This window comes from Populus alba, chromosome 4 (genome assembly GCF_005239225.2).
Source record: "Populus alba chromosome 4, ASM523922v2, whole genome shotgun sequence".
Classification (NCBI taxonomy): domain Eukaryota; kingdom Viridiplantae; phylum Streptophyta; class Magnoliopsida; order Malpighiales; family Salicaceae; genus Populus; species Populus alba.
Genome location: NC_133287.1, coordinates 14235901 through 14260599, shown reverse-complemented (window position 1 = coordinate 14260599; position 24699 = coordinate 14235901). Strand labels below are relative to the sequence as shown.

At 35.7% G+C, this 24699-nt stretch overlaps 2 protein-coding genes across 2 annotated transcripts; both read right to left on the bottom strand.

Annotated features, from left to right (window-relative positions):
• Nucleotides 1-1189: 1189 nt before the first annotated feature.
• LOC118050854 (pyruvate dehydrogenase E1 component subunit beta-3, chloroplastic) lies at nt 1190-8757 on the bottom strand. The gene is made up of 4 exons (XM_035061330.2): nt 8420-8757; nt 8210-8325; nt 8081-8124; nt 1190-2485 (listed from the first exon to the last, which is right to left on the bottom strand). The coding sequence occupies exons 1-4, from the start codon at nt 8535-8537 to the stop codon at nt 1504-1506; spliced, it is 1260 nt and encodes a 419-aa protein (XP_034917221.1). The 5' UTR covers nt 8538-8757; the 3' UTR covers nt 1190-1503.
• Nucleotides 5802-6879, bottom strand: LOC140955549 (uncharacterized). The gene is made up of 2 exons (XM_073408944.1): nt 6272-6879; nt 5802-6035 (listed from the first exon to the last, which is right to left on the bottom strand). The coding sequence occupies exons 1-2, from the start codon at nt 6870-6872 to the stop codon at nt 6001-6003; spliced, it is 636 nt and encodes a 211-aa protein (XP_073265045.1). The 5' UTR covers nt 6873-6879; the 3' UTR covers nt 5802-6000.
• Nucleotides 8758-24699: the final 15942 nt, after the last annotated feature.

Sequence of the window (24699 nt, the reverse complement as noted above, 5' to 3'; positions counted from 1 at the left end):
TAGGATTAGAAAACTCCTAAAAATAAGTTAATCAATTTGTCATTGAATACCTTCGATTCTTCTTTCCTTGTATACTTAGGACGAATAAGGAATCTTTATAAGAAAAGAATTTTGAAACATTAATAAATATTTGTCACACTTGAAAGCTATGTTACAGCCAATTAAAGATTCTTATAGAACTAGAAAATTCTCAAAACAATTGTCATAACCTTGTAGGAAAAAGATCATTTTCAAATAAAAAGTTTACAGCTAAAAGGAAGTAAATAACAAAATTTATATATCATGTTATGATCTATAATGCAAGGCCTTCCCAAACTCCAATTAACATGAAAGTTTACCTCAACATAGAAAAATTACCTCTAAAATTTTTTGGTAAAATTTTAACTCAATCCAATAGTTTGATATGAAGTTATGCTCAATAGTGTAAAACTAGATAGTAAATACTTATATTAAAATCCAAATCTAACCTTACTTAAATCTAATCTTATCATCATAGCCTTAGTTTAGTTCCCTATTCTAATTTGGCTCGTTTAATTGATCAATAAAGTCCCATTTGAAGGATCGTTTGACATTATTTTCGGTTTTTTTTTTTTTTTTTTTTTTTATTTATTATCAAAAACTGAATGACCCTTTAAGTTATCTCGGAAATGATGTCATACATCCATGTAAACGATGAGTTCTCATGAAACAAATTGCATTCGACCTGTGCTCGATCCTAATCTACTTGCATCAGCTGTTAGTAATGTTTATCATTTACCTATTTATTTCAGATGTTGCACTCTTTTCTTTCGTCATCTCATGCTTTCCAGACTCGACCTGTTTACCTATAAGTTCAGCTAGCAGCTCAAAATATCCTTAGCATCCCAGATTGGAATTTCTGTTGATTGTAGAGGGCCTAGAATAATAACTGCGGGCTGAAACTACAAGCAGAAATATTCTCCCTGTATTAATAGAGAAATTATACTAGGCAAAGAAGAGATGAGGTCTGAATGTAGTGCACACGTAGCTCTTCTACAGCTGGTTTCCAGTAAATGGGATTCGTCATCTCCTCCCATTTTCATGTACCTTTCTTATTTCCGTTCTCGGGTTTCTGTTTCAAGCCACCACAACTACATGGAAAATAATATTTCTAAGCAAACAAAAAAAATGAGAAACCTAAAGGGTAGAAGAAGCTACAAAACACTGCACAAGTAAAAAGCCCAAATGGGACTGTCTTGCTTTTAATACCCACATGTAAATGGGATCACATCTAACATTACACATAACAAATTAGGCTGAAGTTACGTTACTTTATCTTGATAAAGAAGCCTAGGTGTAGAGATGACAATTCCACATATCTACCAGCTGCAACTAATGCATGGTATTTGCTTCCAAAAGAACAAACTAAAAACCTCAACTTGGCAGGCATCTCAACAAAGTATATTAAATAACAATTTCGAACAAAGCTGAGAAGAAAAATAGAGAATAGCCGCAGCTCTTCTACAATAGCAAGGACTATTCATGCTAATGTAACTTCTGGCACAGCTGCTCAACTGCTGTCACAATCTGGGCAGGTTGAACCACTGTCCATTCCTCCAATGTCCCTGCATAAGGAGTTGGCACATCTTGTGAAGACAAGCACACAATTGGAGCATCCAAATAGTCATGGAAATTTTCATTGATAGCTGCGGTCAAGCTAGCACCAATTCCACCAGTTCTCATGCATTCCTCCACAATCATAACACGATGTGTCTTCTTCACAGAATTTCCAATCATGTGAAGATCAAATGGTTTCAATGATCTGATATCAATTACTTCGGGATCATATCCCTTGTTCACTAAAGTTTTGGCAGCCTGCATCACATGATATCTCATCCGGGAGTAGGTTAAGATAGTGACATGCTCTCCAGGCCTAACCATCTCAGCTTCCTCAAGATTGCAAATGTATTCTTCATCTGGGATTCTCTCCTTGAGGTTGTAAAGCAAGACATGCTCAAAAAGTATGACCGGGTTCTCACTTCGGATTGCAGCTTTCATCAAGCCCTTGGCATTGTAAGGGGTTGAACATGCAACCATTTGGATTCCGGGGATTGATTGAAAATATGACTCGAGGCGTTGTGAATGCTCAGCTCCAAGTTGCCGTCCAACTCCCCCAGGCCCACGAATGACAATTGGTATAGTAAACTGGCCACCTGATGTATAGTGGAGCATGCCACAATTGTTTGAGATCTGGTTGAAGGCTAGAAGAAGAAATCCCATGTTCATACCCTCAACAATTGGCCTCAAGCCAGTCATGGCAGCTCCAATGCCCATACCAGTGAAGGAGTTCTCAGCAATAGGGGTGTCAAGAACTCTGAGATCCCCATACTTCTCAGCTAGGCCTTTCGTAACCTTGTAAGAACCTCCATAATGACCCACGTCTTCACCCATGACACAGACTTGCAGATCTCTGTCCATTTCCTCTTCCAAACCTTCTCTGAGGGCCTCAAAAAGTAGTAGTTCATGCCTGAGAATAAAATGCAGATTTGTTAAGCACATTCATAATGTAATACAAAAATATTATTACCCACAAGTATAGCACGCACAAGGGCAAGATGTGCAATTGGATATATTAGTTATACTACGAGTGGCAGGGGGGCAGATAGCCTGTCCGACCAATGCAGGGAAGCCTCCAACAATCATGGCTAGAGCTGGGCTAATTGCCCAATTTTCTGTAGTTTCTTACTCAAAGAGATATAAACTTGAGAGCAAAACAAATGCTCTTTCTATCAAGATATTGTGGTAGTATCACTATTGCATAGCTCGTGACTTCATTAAACCATATCCTACAACTCCTAGATAAATGTTCAGAAGAAAGCAAACACCTCAAAACACGATTTGACATTCAAATCGCAGAAAAATAAATGAAGTTATCTTGTTTAAAAATGAGAACAATTAAGGAATTAGCCTTTCGTGAAAACTGCTGACATTTTCTGATAGAGTTTTGGAATAATTTGCCTGCGTATTGCATTGATAATTTGATGATTTATACAAGTATGAAGGGAGAGTCCTTCGGCTACAAAACAGGAAAATATTTACATTCCATAAATAGAATATTGTGTTTCTATATTCTAATACACCCCCGTAGTCGAAACGGGAGGTTGCCGGACGTTGAGACTATCCCGGAAATCATCAAAAAGTTGTTGCGGAAGTCCCTTAGTAAAGATGTCAGCAATCTGATAACGTGAAGGGACATGTAGAACACGAACTTTACCACGCGCGACTTTTTCCCGCACAAAATGAATATCCATCTCAATATGCTTAGTGCGTTGATGCTGGACTGGGTTGCCAGAAAGATAAACCGCACTGACATTATCACAATATACTAATGTGGCTTTTGAAATGGGACAATGTAACTCCAGAAGTAGGTTACGGATCCAACACGATTCAGAAACAACATTAGCCACTCCCCGGTATTCGGCCTCAGCACTAGACCGTGATAATGTGGGTTGTCTTTTTGCAGACCACGAGAGTAAATTATCTCCAAGGTATACACAATAGCCAGAAGTAGACCGTCTGGTGTCTGGACATCCGCCCCAGTCGGCGTCGGTGTACGAGATAAGAGTATGATCTGATGAGGGATACAGGTGAAGACCAAGATCTAGAGTACCCTGAATATAGCGAATGATGCGCTTTAAGGCCGACATGTGCTGTGTTCTAGGGTCATGCATAAATAGACATATCTGCTGAACCGCGTAGGAAATATCCGGCCGCGTAAATGTCAAATACTGTAGTGCTCCAGCTAGACTACGATATTCAGTCGGATCATGATAAGGATTTCCTGAAGAAATGCTGAGTTTAGCTTTTGTGTCCACCGGAGTAGGAGATGGTTTTGAAGAAGACATACCAGCTCGCTCAATGATTTCTTCTGCATATTTCTTTTGTGAAAGAAATAGTCCTCCGGAATATCGTGTAACTGATATGCCCAGAAAATAGCTGATGGGACCCAAATCTTTCATAGCAAACTCAGTGGCAAGTTTCGATATGATAGTTTGCCGAAGAGTAGTAGATGATGCAGCAAGAATAATGTCATCCACATATAGAAGGATATACGCCATATCATTACCCTGCCGATAAATGAATAGCGAGTGATCTGAAATACTGTGAGAGAACCCCAATACGGCCACATAATCAGCAAACCGTTGATACCAAGCACGTGGGGCTTGCTTAAGCCCATAGAGAGATTTCTTTAGCAAACAAACATAATCTGGGTGCTCTGAATTTCGGAAACCTGGAGGTTGATGCATATAAACTGTTTCGTCGAGATTGCCATGCAAAAAGGCATTCTTGACATCTAGCTGATGAAGACACCAAGATTTAGATAAAGCAATGCTCAACACTGTCCGAATGGTTGCCGGTTTGACTACCGGACTAAATGTCTCCCCACAATCAATCCCCGTTTGCTGACCTGCACCATCACCCACAAGACGGGCTTTATACCGCTCAAATGAACCATCAGATTTCTTCTTATGCCTGAAAATCCATAAACTTCGAATGATATTAGCATTAGACGGACGGGGTACTAAGTCCCACGTCTTATTTTCAATAAGAGCATCGTATTCGTCTTTCATGGCCATTTTCCAATTTGGATCATGTAATGCATTAAGGGGATTAGTGGGTAAAGGAGAAATGGATGTGTCAGCCGAAGTATGAAGGTTAAAGAGCTTTCGGGGCTTAACAATACCATGTTGGGATCTGGTAGTCATTTGTGGAGAGTGAAAAGAATGGACAATTTGAGGGGGTTGGGCTGGTGCCTTTGGTGGATGTGGACTTTGGGTCTGTGGTGGAGCAGTGGTGGTAGGGGATTCTGCTCGGGGTAATGTGTTTGATGTACTGGCTAGCTCTTGGCTTGGAGAATCGGGGATGGGGTTGGGGGGTGGTGGTTGTGATACCTGAATAGGACTCGAGGGTTGGGGTGGTGGATCAGCAAGTTGTCCAGGAGGATGATTTGGTGAAGCAGGTGAGTGGAGAAAGGGTAAGAGACCTGCATCTAGAAATTCATAAGTAGGACATGAAGGAGTATGTAATGTAGAGAAAGGGAATGTATTCTCATCAAAAATTACATGCCTGGAAACAAGAATTTTACGACTGGAGAGATCATAACATTTATATCCTCTATGGTTAGAGGGGTACCCTAAAAACACACATGGTGTTGACCGAGCTTGCAATTTATTTCTAGAAGTAGACGGAATAAGAGGATAACATAAGCATCCAAAGACTCGAAGATGAGAGTAGGATGGATCTTTTTGGTAGAGAATTTTTGTGGGTGATTGAAAGGCAAGCTGTTTGTTGGGTAGTATATTGAGGAGATAGGTGGCCATTTGAAGTGCATGATGCCAAAATGACGTTGGTAGAGATGCATGAGCAAGGATGGTGCGGATGACATTATTGATGGTACGAATTTTTCTTTTCAGCTTTTCCATTTTGAGAAGAAGTATGTGGGCAAGAAAAACGGAAAGTCATGCCATGTAATTGACAAAATTGGTGAAAAGATTTATTGTCGTATTCCCCACCATTGTCACATTGGAAAACATTTAATATCTCTCTCAAATTGTGTTTTGATATGAGCACGAAAAGCCAGAAAAATGGAGTGCACTTGAGATTTATTTGCAATTGGAGAAGTCCATAGAAAATTCGTAAAATCATCAAGAAATAAAACATAGTAACGATGACCTTCCGAACTAAGGGTAGGTGATGACCAAATATCGCTATGCACAATATCAAAATGGTAAAGAGGTGAATGAGAGAGATTCATAGAAAGGTAATTTAATTTGTTTCCCAAGAAGACATGAATTGCAAAAAAAATTGTCCTGAAATTTATTGCAAATAATGAAATTGTTTCTACGAAGAGAACTTAAAACAGGAGTTCCCGGATGCCCTAAACGATTATGCCATAAATCGGGAGATACAACGGTAAAAGTAGATGGTGTTGAAAAATTAAAGGTTGGTCTTGTTGTAACTGGATAGAGGTCACCCGAGCTGTTACATCTCATTAAAGGCATCCCCGTTGGAAAATCCTTCACAGAAAAACCGAACGGATCAAATTCGATAGAAGCATTATTTTCAATGGTAAATTTTCTCACAGAGACAAGATTTTTGATCAATTTTGGGGCATGCAAGACATTATTCAAAGTGAAAGGATGTTTGGATTCAGGTAATAATGCATGTCCATAACCAATAATTGGAATAGTATGACCATTTCCGACAATAATGTTACGATTATTGCTCATATTTAAATAAGATGTGAGATTACCTCCATTTGCAGTCATGTGAGATGTCGCTCCGGTGTCCATATACCATTGAGTATCAGGAGGAGCAATGGAGAGCGTGTGCATAGCCGCTTGGATGTCAGTTGGAGCATAGGAGGAATGGGCCTGCTGTGTGGACTGGGCCGGTGATGTGACTGCTGCCATATGGGCTTGCTGAGGCCTAGGCCCAAGAATGCTGGGCTGGCGTTGAGTGGGCTGCCCAGCCGTTGGGTATGGGCATGGTGGGCTGGCCCATTGAGGCCACGGCCCAGCCCAAGGGGCCTGCCCATAAATGGGTTGTTGTCTCTCCTGCCCATAATAATTGTTTCCCGTCTGGTGCTGTGGGTTCTGGTGCTGCGGGGCATATCCCGGCTGCCATGCCATGGTGTGCCCGTGCCACTGGCTTCCACGGCCACCACTTCTCCCTCTTCCCTTTCCACCGCGAGCTCCGTGGCCACCTCCTCTGCCACCGCGATTGAAGAAGCTGCGGTTGCTATGGTGTGGGTTTGTGCGGTGCTGTGGGTTTCCAGTGTAGTGTCCACCGGAGTTAGCAGCCGGAGAGACAAAAAAGGCAGAGTTGGGGGGAGATTGGGCAGCCTTTTTCATCCGTGCCGTTTCCTCCAACACAAGCATGGAACGGGCTTTGTAAAGAGGGAAGAGAGTCTCCATGGCGGATTTTGCGATCCGATGTTGGAATACGCATCAGTCAAGCCGGAGAGGAGTTGAAGAACCAGTCGTTCATTCGACACAGGGGCACCCACATTGGCCAATTGGTCCGAGAGGGATTTGAGATGCTGACAGTAGGAAGAAGCATCGGTGAAATTTTCCATTTGAACTTTGGAAAATTCTTGTTCCAGGTAAAGTGCCCTAGAATTTTTGTTATCTGAGAATATGTCTTTCAATCTGTTCCATGCGGTTTCAGCCGTAGAATCACGTTCTAGAATTGTATTGAGAAGGTCTTCTGAGATTGTACTGTAAATCCATTGTAAAACAATGGCATCAACACGGGACCAAAGGTCAGGGTCCGTGTCTTGAATTGAAGGAATCTGTGTGTTCTTTTCTGATGAGGCAGGGATGATATGATCCATAACTTGATAAGCTCTAGCATGTATTTTGAACAATTCAGACCATGTAATGTATTGGCCCTTTTCAATGTCTAAGGTGACTTTGATAAAGGTGGTGATGTTGGACACCGTAAGAGCAGGATGAGATTGATGAAGTTTTGTGGGAGGAGAAGAGAGTGAGGTGGCTGAGGTGGTAGAGTCTGTTGTGATTTCTGTCATTGTTGGCTTTCTGAATGTTTTGGGCAGAGCTTGATTAACAGAGAGGGAAGCAGAGTTGAGTGATAATTGTAGTTTGGAAAAGAGGCAGCTAGGGTTTAGATGTAGAAGATGACCTAGGGTAGCTCTGATACCATGATAGAGTTTTGGAATAATTTGCCTGCGTATTGCATTGATAATTTGATGATTTATACAAGTATGAAGGGAGAGTCCTTCGGCTACAAAACAGGAAAATATTTACATTCCATAAATAGAATATTGTGTTTCTATATTCTAATATTTTCATCTATCCTTTCAGTTAATTTTCAGAGAAAACAAAACTACAAATTTCTCATCGACATAACTGTTTTCACCTAACAACCATCCACATCATTTATTCTCCTACTCTTACCCTTCTTTTCTTAATATTCATGAGAAACCGTGTAACTTTACAACTAGAGTTAAGTATCCTGAGAATCTAACCAAATATGCTATCCAGAATATATAACCAGCTTGAATAGAGAATATACCAAAGAAAAATGGAAGCAAACATACCCAGGTTTCGATGCAGAGGAAGCTGCAGAAGTATCAGCCTTTGTCTAAAACAAAACAAGAAACAGTTATAAATAAAGAATAGATCAAACTTGGATTAACTGCAACTGCAAGTAGAGAAGAGAGATTAACTGCAACTGCATTTGTAATCAATTTATCAACCGTACGAGCTCTACCATTAGAACTCCCAAGATTCAGATTCACACTGCCATCAGATCTCACCACCAAAAAGCTGCTAGTTTTTCTCTCTAAAATCAAACAACACTCAAAACCCGTGTCATAACAAATCTTGTATAGAAAATGGAAATGGAAGCATTAATTACTGAAGGCAAGGAAACAAACCTGCGAGGGATCTGCGAGAGGAAGGCAAAAGTAATTTCTTTGAATCAAAGGAGTTGGTTAAAGAAGCTGCAGCTGCTGCAGCAGCAGCTCCTCCTAATCCCTGGAAAATGGTGGTCATTTGATATTTGATCTTTATATGGCTCAAAAGAAATTGGAGATTTCCAAGAAGACGGAATGAGAAAGTAAAGAATGGGATGCAATTTATAAAAGCAATAGAATAAGGGGGCGGAGAATTTGAGGGGCTGAAAGAAAAGTTGGAACAACAAAATTAATTGACAGCTGCACCAACATTGTTTGCATCGCCACTTCTATGGTACCATTTTTGGATGCTTTGACACGCGAGGGATGTAATGTAAAGGATGTTTTTTTTATTATTATAATTTACATTTAAGACATAGGTGGAGAGTTTTCGTTGGTTCTTATGAATATATTTGGTTATTTGGTTGTTTTTATGGTTGTGATTTAAAAAAAAAATATTTTTTAAAAAATATTTTTTGTGTGGTTATTTTACCTAAATTTTATGTTTAGTAAAAATTATGGTAAGCATGGCAATAGTTTTTAGTTAAAATTATAGTTGGATATGAAATGATCAAATAGGATGTTAATTTTTTCAATACATAACATTGAACAATTAATGCATATATAAGATTAACTACTTGTAAAATAAAAAATTTTGCAAGTTTAAAAATTGATGAAGTTAAATATTTTGGTTCGTGTAGCAGTTTTAAATAATATGCACAATAGTGGATGGACAGTAATTGAAAACCAAAATTATCGAGATTTTACTGAAGATTATAGTGGGGTGTGCATAAAAAATAAGATTAAAAGAGGAGGAACCAAATTTTGTAGAGGGTTGTTAGGATCTTAAAAGGAAATTTTGGTTACTATAAAAAGGTTAACTTGTTGTTATTGGAAAAGTTTGTGCCTAAAAAAAATTGGATCAAAACATCTATAATAGAGGATTAAAAGGAGAAGAATTTGTAAAGAAAACTAGAAACAAGGGGATGATGAAGATGGTCAGAGAGTAAAGCAACCAGATATAGAAGATAGGAGACGAAAAGGATATTTTGGTTAATTATAGATTGAACGGTCTCCACAAACAATTACTATGGAAGGGATAAGTTGAAAAACAAATATGGATTGCTTTTGTTGAACCTATGGTTGGACCACAAAACATTATGTGTCCCACTTTGTAAAACTTGTGGTTTCATCTTTACCAAACAAAACAAAATTGTGATCAAACCACAACACACAATCTACTACAAAAACAAACACCCTCCAAGTGTTATAAATTAGGTGCTTCTTTGGTAATTTGTGAGGATGAGGGTGGTGTTCTTTGATAAGGGTTGTGTGATGGACACCTACTTTAGCAAGTTAGTTATTTGATTTTCTTTCGAATTGTGGCTCTGAAAATCAATGATAATGCATTGTGATGTGTTAAAAAAATGACGTATTCAATTGTTTATAGGTTGTTTAGTGACTATGTAAATTAAAAAAAGAGCAATGGAGGTTTTGTCAATAGTTATAGTGGAATTAAAGGGTATTGGTGGTGCTCAAATTCTCTCTTATTCAAAGGAGGAAATTTTGGAGGTTTTATTTAATTGATTAGATTTTTTTTTTTTTTGATAATTCTAGTGTTTTGGTTGGGTTTGTGTTAAAAGAATTCTTGTTCATGTTAATGTTTGTATTGAGTGCAGATCTCAAGGTATCAAAATGTGAGCTGAGAGAAGGGGTGGCTTAATTTATATATGATATTTTTAGTATATGGTCTGTCGCTCTAAATTGACTAGTTTAAAAGCAGTCGTTCCAAGTTTTTTCTCTATCTCTCGTCTCTTATAACCCTAAATCAAAGTAAAAAACAACTGCCTTCCCAAGCTTTCTTTGTGTCTTTCATCTTTCTTTCATTCTCTTTATCATTGATCATCAATCATTGTTTTTCTATCCTTAATCGTTGTCATTGGTCTTTGTATCTCTATCCTCTCGATCTACCCCACCAATAACCAACCCTACAATTTGTCTTGATAAATGCAAGTAATATATCTAGATAGGTAACAATAAAGTTTCTCTTTTTTCAACTTGTTTTTTTTGCATGGAGAATTCACCTGTCAAGTTTTGTTACTATTAATTTTAGATTTTTTGGTTGTGGGCTTATGCATTTTTGTAGGAAAAATTGATTTTTTTTCCATCTAGGCTAAATAAAAGTTGAATAATTAGTGTGGGTTCTGCGTAATTCTTATGAAAACTCATAGTTTTGTTATCGCAATATTAATATTTCTATATTTTTTATGTTGGGTTATGGAGATATGGCTATTTTTTTACTATTTAATTCTAGCAATCAAAATTACTGTAATATCAAACATGAATATTAAAGGTAAACAACCTTATCTCCATATGTCAAGCAAAAAAATGCTAATGGTCGCACATCACCCACGAGGTATCGACTTGCTGATTTTTCATTCGTTGATTTGATTGGTTCATTGGTAGTCACCACTTAGTATTTCATTGAGGGTTACTAGGAAACCCAGATGTATTGGTCTTGTCAGAGATTCATGAGTAAGGGATTGATTGTGGTTAGGGAAGGTATTAGCACTCCTAACACACCCTACTTGAGGTAAGCTACTTCGTGGCTTTGATGTGATACAAAAGTTTTAAAAATTCTATTCTTTCATAAGATATTAGAAATACGACTTACGTGTAAGTTCATAATTCTTAACCATGAGCAAATCAAAATATTAAATTCTTCTTTATTCTTTGCAATTTTATCATAAAAAAACATTCATAAACAAAATACAAACAACACATTCACTTTCACTATATTTTTCTTTTTTTCTTTTTTTTTTTGGTTACATCCACACTACAAATAATAAAAATTCAAAACTAAACAAAAATTACATCAAACAATTTAAAATTTACAAAATAGCCCCTAAAACTCCAGAAATTGCAGGGAAGGCCTTCTGCAACTGTAGGAATAGTAGCGGCGCGTTGTTCCACCAGCTGCCACCATTGGTGGCGTGTGGGTTAATGCGCCACCATCGATGAAGGTGGCAAAACCTGTGGATCGGGAACGTCTTCCTCTTCTCTGTCTCTCTATGCCGGCGGTGACCTGTAGAAATAACAAAACCGCAACAACCAATTGATTTTAGTTTTTATTTTCTTTGTTTTTGAAATCTGCTTCGGTTTTTTCTTTTATAGATTTGCCCTATTTCTCTGCCTCCCTTCTCTATTTGTTTCTCTTCTGCCGAAGACAAATCTGATGGTTGCTGTCATTCGCGAGGCTTGTGGATCTTTGGTGAGGACGGTGCTGCTGCAACTATCGGTGAAGGAGATCAATGGAGGCTCGGTTGAGAAAGGGATGTTGCTATTGGAGGCAGTGAGTTGGGTTTGCTGCCGACTAGTTGAAAGAGATGACCGGTCTTGGCTAGTTTGTGGTTGTTGCTGTTGAAAAGACCAAAGGCGAAGAAGACGCTGCTGAGGGGAAGGCTTCGGTGTTGATGGAGATGGAGAGATCGGGGAAGATCGATCTGGTCTATTGGTTTAAGGGGAGGAAATGCAGAGGTCAAAGAAATGCGGGGCAGTGTAGATGCGGCTACTCTTTGTTTCTTTGGTTTGTTTTTTTAAAAGGGAGGGGTGAGATGGTCGGTTAAGGAGGTGGAGTGGAAGAACGATGGAGAGGGGAAATGGGGGCTGGTGTGCCGGACATGGGGAGAAGAAGATGGTGAGCTATGACTTGGGAGAGAAAATGGAAGCCACCGATGGGGTTGTGACTGTGTTTGGGTAAAGATGGATTTTAGGGTTAGGTTTTCCCCTTTTTTTGTATTTTTTTTTCAAAATTGCCCCCTTTTTTTTGTGTTATGGAGACCATTATTTATAGGTAAAAATATTGCTAGGTTTCCAACTTGGTCCCTTAACTTCTTTCTTTGTTTGTAAATTTTGATCTTTCTTATTTTTTTGGATTTTTCTTATCAACATCGCATCGAATGAGGAAAATTGATGATTTTTAAAAATAACGCATTAAAAGCCGAATGCGTTCCCAAGATCTTTTAAAATTTAAATTCTTTTAAGACAATGCTAAAAATGACGAAAATATATTAAAAAACATATTTTTTGGATTTTTGTTGTTTTTCTCTATTTTGGATTTTTTCTAGAAATTTATCAAAACATGGGTAAAAAATTGGGTACCAACAGATGCCCCCTCTTTACAATGCTTACAAATCAAAACTCCTCAATGTTTTGCATAGTAAGCTTTGTAAAGAAAACTTGTTTTCCCGTCTTCTTAACTTGCTGAATGATCCACTCATCTAAAAACCTTATTATTATTTTTTATGTTTCTTTCTCTTTTCCTTCTTTTTTCTTTCTCTTCTTTCTTCCTTTTTCTCTCTCTTTTTTTTCATTAACATGAGATCCCATTTGGTGACCTCCTTTACCAAAACCAAAGAATGTGTGTAGCTTAGTCAACCTGAAATCCTAATTGGCGATTCCCTTTAACTGAAGCCACTTGAGATCCCATCTAGCGACTTCATTCAACTAGAACAAAAAAAATATGTGTAGCTTGATCAACTTAAAATCCCATATGACGATTCCCTTTAACCAAAGCCACCTGAGATCCCATCTGGCGATCCCTTTTAACCAAAACCAAAAAATATGTGTAACTCGGTCAACCTGAAATCCCATCTGGCGATTCCCTTTAACCAAAGCCATCTAAGATCCATTTTGGCAACCTCATTCAATTGAAACTAAAAAAATACATGTAGCTCGATCAACCTGAAATCTCATTTGGCGATTCCCTTTAACCAAAGCCACCTGAGATCCCATCTGGCGATCCCTTTTAACCAAAACCAAAGAATATGTGTAACTCGGTCAACCTGAAATCCCATCTAGCAATTCCCTTTAACCAAAGCCACCTGAGATCCCATCTGGCGACCTCATTCAACTAGAACTAAAAATATAAGTAACTCGGTCAACCTGAAATCCCATCTGACGATAGCATTTAACCAAAGCCATTTGAGATCCCATTTGACGACCTCATTTAACTAGAACCAAAAAATATGTGTGGCTCGATCAACTTGAAATCCCATCTAACGATCCCTTTTAACCAAAGCCACCTGAGATCCCATTTGGCAATCCCTTTTAACCAAAACCAAAGAATATGTGTAACTCGGTCAACCTGAAATCCCACCTAGTGATTCCCTTTAACCAAAGTGACACGACCAAAAGATTGATGTCTTCTCCCAAGTGCAGGAGTGTCAAAGTAATAAATAACGCGGCAAGATCGAGGTCGAACCACATAGAGGTTAACTATATAAATTATAAATAACAACAACACAACAACAACAACAACAACAACAACAACAACAACAATAATTAGTAGTAGTAGTAATAATAACAATAATAGTAATAGTAGTAGTAGTAGTAGTAGTAGTAGTAGTAGTAGTAGTAGTAATGATATTAATAATAGTAAGAGTAATAATAAAGAGGACTTTGAGATGTAAGATTAATGTGAGGATTAAACAATAATAAAAACAAATGTCAAGGTTAGAGGATCCACTAATGGTACTTCAAACAAGTATAATATAAACTCTTATTACTCAACTGGAAACCACACACAAAGGAGGTTCCAATCAGATTAGAATTTTTAACATGATTACATTAATTATCTTGTTCGAGTAATGCCAATACTTGTAAATATTATCAGGTATTCATGGTGATAACTTATGTTTAACAACAAATCAAGTTCCTTTCATAGCACATGTGTAGGTTATACCATATAGTTGGGCTATGAAAGTGCCAAGCATTTATTGTACCAATGGTTGTTCAACACAAATATAGATTAACCATTTAATAAGCAAGCTATTAAGAGTGAGCAAGATAATAAATATAAAACAAGTTAGTATCAAGCATTAAAGTCCATGTTGAGTTTATACTATACTTATTCTTACACCATTAGTGTAATCTTTTCACCGTGACATAATAGATTTAGCTAAACATAATGAAAGAAAGAAACATAAATGACACGACCAAAAGAGTGATGTCTTCTCCCAAGTGTAAGAGTGTCGAAGTAATAAATAACCTGACAAGACCGGGGTCGAACCATAGAGAGGTGAATTGTATAAATTATAGACGACAATAATACAACAACAACAACAACAACAACAACAACAACAACAACAACAATAATAATAAAGAAGAAGTTGATGAGAACTTTGAGATGGAAGATTAATGTAAGGATTAAACAATGATAAAAACAAATGTCAAGGTTAGAGGATCCACTAATGGTATTTCAAACAAGTATAGTATAAACTCTTATTACTCAACTAGAAACCACATATAAAGGAGGTTCTAATCGGATGATTTGTCATTAATAGCTCATTATAAATTATTAGCATGATCATATTAATTATCTTATTTAAGTAACACCAAACTTTTAAATATTATCAGGAATTCATGATGCTAACTTATGTTAACAACAAATCAAGTTCCTTTCATAACACATGTGTAGGTAATGAGAGTGCCAAGCATTTGTTGTACTAAGTGTTATACAACACAAATCTAGATTAACCATTTAACAAGCAAGGTATTAAGAATTAGTAAGATAAAAAGATAAGACATGTTAATATTAAACATTAAGGTCCATGTTGAGTTTACACCATACTTATTCTTACACCATCAGTGTAACCTTTTCATCTTGACATAATAAACTTAGCTAAACATAATGAATAAGAGAAACATAAATAAACAAAATAAAAACATAAATAAAATACAAGTTAACTAAGTAAAGGAAAGGAAATGAAAAGCATAAACAAGATAGTAATGAAAGCAAAACTTAAGAATTACAAAAAAAATATAAAGAGAGAGAGCAAGAGCAAGTTCTTGATCTGAACAACCAAGCCCCTAAATGCATGGAAAATACCTCCTTTTATAGGCCAAAATTTGAAACTATTGATTTGATGACTAATTGTTGAGTGGGTGGCCAACTCTTGACTTGGTAAAAATCCTTATCTTCTTGTTTGAATAAAACGTCATTGCTAGCATCAAAACTAGAACCACCTATATGATGAAAGTTATAGAAAATTATCTTATCTTTCTGGAAAAAAAATTGAGGTCATTTGGACTTCTAGAACTCAAGATATAGGCTAAACACTGAATAGTGTCTAGGCTGCAGAACAGATTCGGACTTCTCTATTGTTGCTATAATTTGGACTTGGAAACATCCTTTTTAAATCTTGGACTCCACATAAAAGTTGTAGGCCTATGTCTTACCAAATTTGTCCAAAAAATTGAGATCATTGGACATCTAGAACTCGAGATATGACCCAATTATCGAACAGTGTTCCAGTTTGGACTCCACCAACATCACTTTTCTAAGTTTGGCCCTCTCTTTGTCCTTTCAATTTCAATACTTAAACTCATCAATTAATCCTTTCATTTATGCGATAGGCCTGCATTTAAGATGAACATTTACCATAAATTAAAGGTATCTTATATTATTAGGTATGTTATTATAAAACATGCTTTAGTTGAGTTATTGATACTTCAAGTGCAAAATGATGATATAAAACCTTGATTAAAATGCACTTTTAAGTACTAATCACACCCCCCAACTAGCTTATTACTAGTCCCTAGTAATCAAAGATTTAAAATAGAAAAATAATTTGCAAATTCCACAAAGCAAAGCATTCATCATTCAACTTCCATTAATCTATCCAGATAAGCAAACTCTCATTAAATTTATATTTCTGCTTCATATTTACAAGATATTAATGAACTTTCTTTTTATGTGCTTAATGTATAAAAACATAAACGATGGGGCTTTTGTTGGAAGAAAACATTATTATGGTATAATGTTTAAGGTTAACTTCCTTGGGTTGATATTATTATTATATTTTTCTTTTTATTTATTTATTTATATACACATACAACTTAAAACACAATGCATCTTTAACCCATGTAACAAGTTTTTGGCTAATGACTCCCAGACCAGTTGGTCTTAGGGCATTAGGTATTGAGACACCCCTACGAGCTTAGTAACTCGGGTTGCAGATACTGATACGTAGATAGTGCAATGTTTGATTCCCATAAGTTTTTCTCCTTAACCTATGTAACAAGCTTTGAGCCAATAGCTCCCAAGTCAGTTGACTTTAGGGTATTAGGTGTTAAAACGCCCATTCGGGCTTAATTGCTCAGGTTAGGGAGGCTACGAAACCAAACTTATCTATGTTTTTATTATCATCAATATTATCAATTTTTTTTTTTGCAAATTATATATTATCCCTTTCCCTTAGTTGTTACCTTTAACAAAAGAACATAAATAATGTAATAATCCAATGTGCAACCCACAATTATATGTTAAAGTGTGTGTGTGAAAATGAAGGTTTAAGAATACTTGTTAAATGAGTATATGAGCAGGATCAAGTTATAACAATGTGAGAGTTTGTAAACCTGAATATTTCAAGAAGTATTCAGATAGACCTTGGTGATGATACTTACTAAGATGCATCTCAAGAGTCAATAAAATTTCCTCCTTACTCTGCCATCCTAATAACAATTTTATCAAATGGTTTTAATAATAGCAAAACAGTTAGTAAGTTAGTTTTTTTTTTTGTCAACTACTACCCTCTCCCCCCAACCAAAATGAGACATTGTCCTCAATGTTCTAAGGTAGAAAGATAGAGTATACAAGACATTACCTGAAACAGCGAACAATAACAAACCTGAAACACACTTAAACGAATATAAGAAGTAAGAAAACAAAATAATATGCTATTAATAAAGCCAAAAGACACAAGGTTTCACAAATGAAGGCTCAAATCTAATCTAAGCTTTTTACGACTTTCCTTAGTTGACCAATTTAGGTGACTCATGCAGGGATCAATAACAGGGATGAAAGATTGTAGTTGGTCAATCAATTGTTCAATAGTAGCAGTAGAGATTATGATTTGTCATGGTGAAGATGTTAGAAATTCCTGTTCCACAGGTTGATCAAGAAAAAATACAACAATTTATCATATAAACCATTAACATTTAACAAACCTATAGGTTTATGGTGAATGTGCAGTTGGGCTCAAGAGGAAATATGAAAGATCTCTTTCAATGTGCCCAAACCACCTGGTAAGGAAATGAAGGCATCAATATGGTTAAACATGGCATTCAGTTGATCAAACATTGTAGGGACTTGTAGTTCCTTTCTAATTGTTTTTCCAATGATGTCTCCATCTGCTAAAGCTTTGGGGACAATCCCCAAAACTTGACTGCCTCTTAAAAATATAGCCATTGACACACCCCCCATTAAACCAAGGCTGCCTCCCCCATATACTAAATGAATCTTTCTCTCAGCTAGTACCTGACCAAGATCATTTGCTAGTTCTAAAAACTCTTTTTCTTTCTCAGGACTAGATCCACTGAAAACACAAATATTTCTTATATGATGACTTAAGGAACTTGCCATTTCTGCACACTTCTATATTTGATGAATGTATGGGTTGAGTAGAATAAAGGGAAGGAAGAGAAGAATTTATAGATGAGAAATTGAAAATGCAATCATACCACCTATATGTAGCCTAGCTGTAGTCTCACACACACTCTCTCTCTTTATTAATTATTTATTTTGAAAAAGCATGTGTATGTACAGGTAGTTATGATTGTGGCTCACATCTTCCCTTGGTTTTATGTCCAAGAACGACTTAAACGCCTTCTATGGCTCGGTGATAGGCTTCCCATCCAGTTTTCTTAAAACCTGGCAAACAGGGTCTTTTTTAGTCAGAATCCCCAAGACTAAGTCGAGCATGTTCTTTATGGAATTGTGGCCATAAATCATGAATTGCACGATGCACATCTCTTCTAAGATGCGTCTCAAGGGTCACTAGAAGATTATTTAAAGACCCCTTACTCAGGTTATCCTTAATGAATTGTATTTTATCTTCACGATTTACATATACCATTCGTAAAGAACAACATGTCACATTACAAGTCTATCTGGCACATCTATGACAGATTTTAAGTCCTTTTGCACAACATTTCTTTGCAAAAGTGCTTTTACTTGTTCCAAGCATATGTGAAATGAAAGAATTGGAGGACTCACCTAATAATCAGATCTTTGCTTCAATTAGCCAATGAATATCTTCAAGAATTCCATGATTCATTAATAACCTAAATCTTGTACACCTAGCACAATATATTTTTATAATCGCATTTAGAGGCAAAACGAGAAAATACCTTTTCAATTTTCAAGAGTGGTGTCCATTTTCAAATGAAAATCGAGGAAAAGATTCAAAGAAGAGAAAAAGAGCAAAGAATTGTATAAATATATACAGATATCAGTTATTATGGGAAACTAAAAGAATCGACTTAAGTCACGGAGTACCGTAATCCACCATTTGACCGGGATGAGAGAGAGAGTAGCAAAACAAAAGTTACACCAAAATAAAACACAAAACAATGTGAGAAAAAGAATCAATCTTTATATACAGGTCACTCAATTCATTAGAGTCATTTTCAACTGAAAAATTATCAAAATAAACTTTCAAACGATGCCCATTTACCTTGAAAACATTGCCATTTTTTGGATTCTTGATATCACAGGCCCCATATGGATACACATGTTTCACAATAAAAGGACCGCTCCATCTTGATCTTAGTTTTCCAGGAAATAAATAGAGTCGAGAATTATAAAGTAAGACTTTTTGACCAAAATTGAATGTTTTCCTTAGTATTTTCTTATCATGAAACTCTTTGATTCTTACTTTATGAATTATTGAATTGTCATATGCATCATTTCTTATTTGCTCAAGCTCATTTATTTTCAATTTTCGCAGCTAACTAACATCATCAAGGTTTGAATTGAAAGCTTTCATAGCCCAATAAGCTTTATATTCAATTTCCACAAGCAGGTGACAAGGTTTTCCATAGACTACTCTATAAGGTGACATACCTAATGATGGTTTATAAGTAGTTCAATAAGCGCAAAGTGCATCATTAAGTCTTAAAGACCAGTCTTTCCTATTAGAGTTCACTATTTTCTCCAAGATCTGTTTGATCTTCCTATTAGCAAGCTCTACTTGTCCACTTGTCTAAGGATGATAAGGGGTGGCAACTTTGTGTCTGATTTCATATTTCTTCATTAAAGAATCAAATGGCTTGTTGCAAAAATGTGTTCCACCATCACTTATCATGGCTAGAGGGATTCCAAATCGACTCAAAATATTGTCTTTCAAAAACTTTATCACTGTTTTGTGATCATTGTTTCGACTTAGAATTGCCTCTATCCATTTTGAAACATAATCTACTGCGACTAATATGTACACGAAACCAAATGATGGAGGAAATGGACCCATGAAATCTATACCCCAACAGTTAAAGATCTCTATGACAAGAATAGGATTTAAAGGCATCATGTGACGTTTTGAAATAGATCCCAACTTTTGAAAATTTTCACAAGTCTTGCAGAATGCATGTGAGTCCTTGAACATGGTGGACCAATAAAATCCACTTTGTAAGATTTTTGCAGTTGTCTTTCTTGATGAGAAATGACCCCCACATGCCTTAGAATGAAAAAATATTAATGACACTGCTTACCTCATTGTCAGGACGCATCTTCAAAATATTTGATCAGGACAATATTTAAATAAATATAGGTCATCTCAATAAAAGTTCTTCACTTCGTTCAAGAACTTTTTTTTGTCTTGGGTACTCCAATAAACTGGCAATTGTCCTGAAACAAAAAAAAATTAACAATATTAGCAAACCAAGGCATCGTAGAAATGGAAAGTAAAGATTCATCAGGGAAATAGTCATCGATTGGACTAGGAAATGGACATCCTAAAATGACAAGAATTGAATTACATGCTTCAACAGGTTGTGTATTGACACGACCAAAAGATTGATGTCTTCTCCCAAGTGCAGGAGTTTGAAGTAATAAATAACCCGGCAAGACCGGGGTCGAACCACAGAGAGGTTAATTGTATAAATTATAAATAGCAAGACAACAACAACAATAATAATAACAATAGTAGTAATAGTAATAGTAATAGTAATAGTAATAGTAATAGTAATATTAATAGTAATAGTAATAGTAATAGTAATAGTAATATTAATAGTAATAGTAATAATAATAATAATACTTAGTATGTGCCTGTTTGGCATTGCGGCCAAACCGGCTTTTCGAAAAAATTCAAATTTTTTTTTGTTAAAATTGAGTGCGGTTTGTACTTTTTGGATCGTTTTGATGTGCTGATGTCAAAAATGATTTTAAAAAAATGAAAAAACATTATTGGCATGCTTTTCGGCACGAAAAGCTATTTGAAAAGCAACCGCTACCACACTCCCAAACACCCTCTATGTGGCGTTGTTATACTTGAGAATAATCTAAAAGATCGGGTTACAGGTTTCCAGCCTATATACTAAGTATTATGAAAAGATCAAAGAGATATATTATATAATATAAACAGAATGTAAATAATAATAATAATAATAATAATAAAAGAAGAAGATGAAGAAATTAATGAGAATTTTGAGATGAAAGATTAATGTAAGGATTAAACAATGATAAAAACAAATGTCAAGGTTAGAGGATCCACCAATGGTATTTCAAACAAGTATAGTATAAACTCTTATTACTCAATTTGAAAACCACACCCGAAGGAGGTTCCAATCAGATGATTTGTCATTAATAGCTCATTATAAATTATTAACATGATCATATTAATTATCTTATTTACATAACACCAAACTTTTAAATATTGTCAGGAATTCATGATGTTAACTAATGTTAACAACAAATCAAGTTCCTTTCATATCCCAGGTGTAGGTAATACCATACGGTTGGGCTATGAGAGTGCCAAGCATTTGTTGTACCAGGTATTATACAACACAAATCTAGATTAACCATTTAACAAGCAAGGTATTAAGAATTAGTAAGATAAAAAAGATAAGATATGTTAATATTAAACATTAAAGTTCATGTTGAGTTTACACTATACTTATTCTTACACCATTAGTGTAACCTTTTCACCTTGACATAATAAACTCAGCTAAACATAATGAAGAAGAGAAACATAAATAAACAAAACAAGAACATAAATAAGATACAAGTTAACTAAAGAAAGGAAAAGAAATGAAAAGCATAAACAAGATATTAATGAAAGCAAAACTTAAAAATTACAAGAAATATAAAGAGAGAAATAAAGAGCATGAACTTGATTTGAACAACCAAGTTCCCAAATGCATGGCAAATGCCTCCTTTTATAGGCCAAAATTCAGAATTATTGATTTGATAAATAATTGTTGAGTGGGTGGCCAACTTTTGACTTCGTGAAAATCCTTATCTTCTTGTCTGAATAAAACAAAAATGCTACCATCCGAACTGGGTCCACTGGAAAACATCAAAGTTGTAGGAAATTGAATAAGCTTTGCAGAAAAAAAAAATTAGAGGTCATTTGGACTTCTAGAACTCCAGATATGGGCCAAACACTGAACATTGTTCGGGCTGCAGGAAAGATTCAGACTTCTCCATTGTTGCTATAATTTGGACTTGAAAACGGCCTTCTTAGATCTGGATGAAAACATGAAAGTTGTAGGCCTTTTTCTTACTGAATTTGTGTAAAAATTTGGTCATTTGGACATCTAGAATTTGAGATATGACCCAATTACTGAACAGTGTTCCAGTTTGGACTGCACCAACATCTCTTTTCTAAGTTTCACCCTCTCTTTATCTTCACAAATTTCAGTAGTTGAATTCATCAATCAATCCTTTGATTTATTTCATAGGCCTACATTTAAGATGAACATTTACCATATATTAGAGCATTTTATAGTATTAGACTTGTTATTATAAAACATGCTTTAGTTAAGGAGTTATTGATACTTTAAGTGCAAAATAATGATATAAAACCTTGATAAATATGCACTTTTAAGTACTAATCACAGCCCCCAACCAGCTTATTACTAGTCCCTAGTAATCAAAGCGTTAAAATAGAAAAACAATTTACAAGTTCCATAAAGCAAGGCATTCATCATTCAACTTACTTTAATCTATCCAGATAAACAAACTCATTAAATTCATATATCTGCTCAATACCTCTTAAACAAGATATTACTAAAACTTTCTTTTGTGCTCAAAATATCAAGATATAGTTATGGGGCTTTACTTGAAAAAAAAACAAAATTTTGTTCTAATGTTTAAGGCTAACTTCCTTAGGTTGGGATTATTATTTTTTTCTTTTTATTTATTTATTTATTTACTTATTTATATACACATACAACTTGAAGCACAATGTATCTTTAACCCATGTAACGAGTTTTAGGCTAATGACTCCCAGACCAGTTGGTCTTAGGGCATTAGGTGTTGAGACACCCCTACGAGCTTAGCAACTCGGGTTGCAGATACTGATATATAGATAGTGCAATGTTTGATGTCCTTAAGCTTTTCTCCTCAACCCATGTAACAAGCGTTGGACCAATAGCTCCCAAGTCAGTTGACTTTGGGTATTAAGTGTTAAAACACCCCTTCAGGCTTAATTGCTTAGGTTAGGGAGGCTACGAAACCAAACTTATCTACCTTTTTATTATCATTATTTTTTTTTGTTTTTTATTTGTAAATTATGTACTATCCCTTTCCCTTAGTTGTTACCTTTAACAAAAGAACATAAATAATGTAATAATCCAATGTGCAACCCACAATCATATGTTAAAGTGTGTGTGTGTAAATGAAGATTTAAGAATACTTGTTAAATTGTCATATGCATCATTTTTTTATTTCCTCGAGCTCATTTATTTGCAATTTTCACAGCTGACTAGCATTATCAAGGTTTGAATTGAAAGCTTTAATAGCCCAATAAGCTTTATGTTCAATTTCCACAGGCAAGTGACAAGGTTTTTCATAGACTAGTCTACAAGGTGACATACCTAATCATGTTTTATAAACAGTTCGATAAGCCCAAAGTGCATCATTAAGTCTTAAGGACCAATCTTTTCTATTAGGGTTCACTGTTTTTCTCCAAGATCTGTTTGATCTCCCTATTAGCAAGTTCTACTTGTCCACTTATCTAAGGGTGATAAGGGGTGACAACTTTGTGTGTGATTCCATATTTCTTTATTAAAGACTCAAATGGCTTGTTGCAGAAATGTGTTCCACCATCACTTATCATGGCTCGATGGATTCCAAATCGACTGAAAATATTTTCTTTCAAAAACTTTATCATTGTTTTGTGATCATTGTTTCGACTTGGAATTGCCTCTATCCATTTTGAAACATAATCTACTGCGACTAATATGTACAAGAAACCAAATGATGGAGGAAATGGACCCATGAAAAAAATACCCTAACAGACAAAGATCTCAATGACAAGAATAGGATTTAAAGGCATCATGTGACGTTTTGAAATAGATCCCAACTTTTGACAACTATCACAAGTCTTGCAGAATGTATGTGAGTCCTTGAACATGGTGGGCCAGTAAAATCCACTTTGTAAGATTTTTGCAGTTGTCTTTCTTGATGAGAAATGACACCCACATGCCTCAGAATGACAAAATTTAATGACACTACTTACCTCATTCTCAGGAATGCATCTTCAAAATATTTGATCAGACAATATTTGAATAAAGGGGGGTCATCCCAATAAAAGTTCTTCACTTCATTCAAGAACTTTCTTTTGTCTTGGGTACTCCAATAAGCTGGCAATTGTCCTGAAACAAGAAAATTAACAATATTAGCAAACCAAGGCATTGTAGAGACATAAAATAAAGATTCATCAGGAAAGTAGTCATCGATTGGTGTGATGTCAGATCTCGAATCGGTTGTCAATCTTGAAAAATGATTTGCGACAACATTTTTGGTTCCTTTCTTGTCTTTGATTGTGATATTAAATTCTTGAAGAAACAAAATCCACCGCATCAATCTAGCTTTAGAATCTTTCTTAGAGAGAAGATATTTCAAAGCTGCATGATCACTAAAAACAACAACAGGTGAGCCAACAAGATAAGATCTGAACTTGTCATATGCAAATACTACTGCAAGTAATTCTTTTTCAGTGGTAGTGTAATTCATTTGAGCACTATTTAAAGTTTTACTTGCATAGTAAATCACAGAAGATTTCTTATCTTTTCTTTGTCCCAAGACAGCACCTACGACATAATCACTAGCGTCACACATTATTTCAAAAGGTAGTGACCAATCAGTAGGTTGAAGGACGGGAGTAGAAGTAAGCAAGCTTTTAAGTTTAACAAAGGCTTTTTCACATTGTTCAGTCCATTCATAAACATTTTCCTTTATTAAAAGGTTATATAATGAT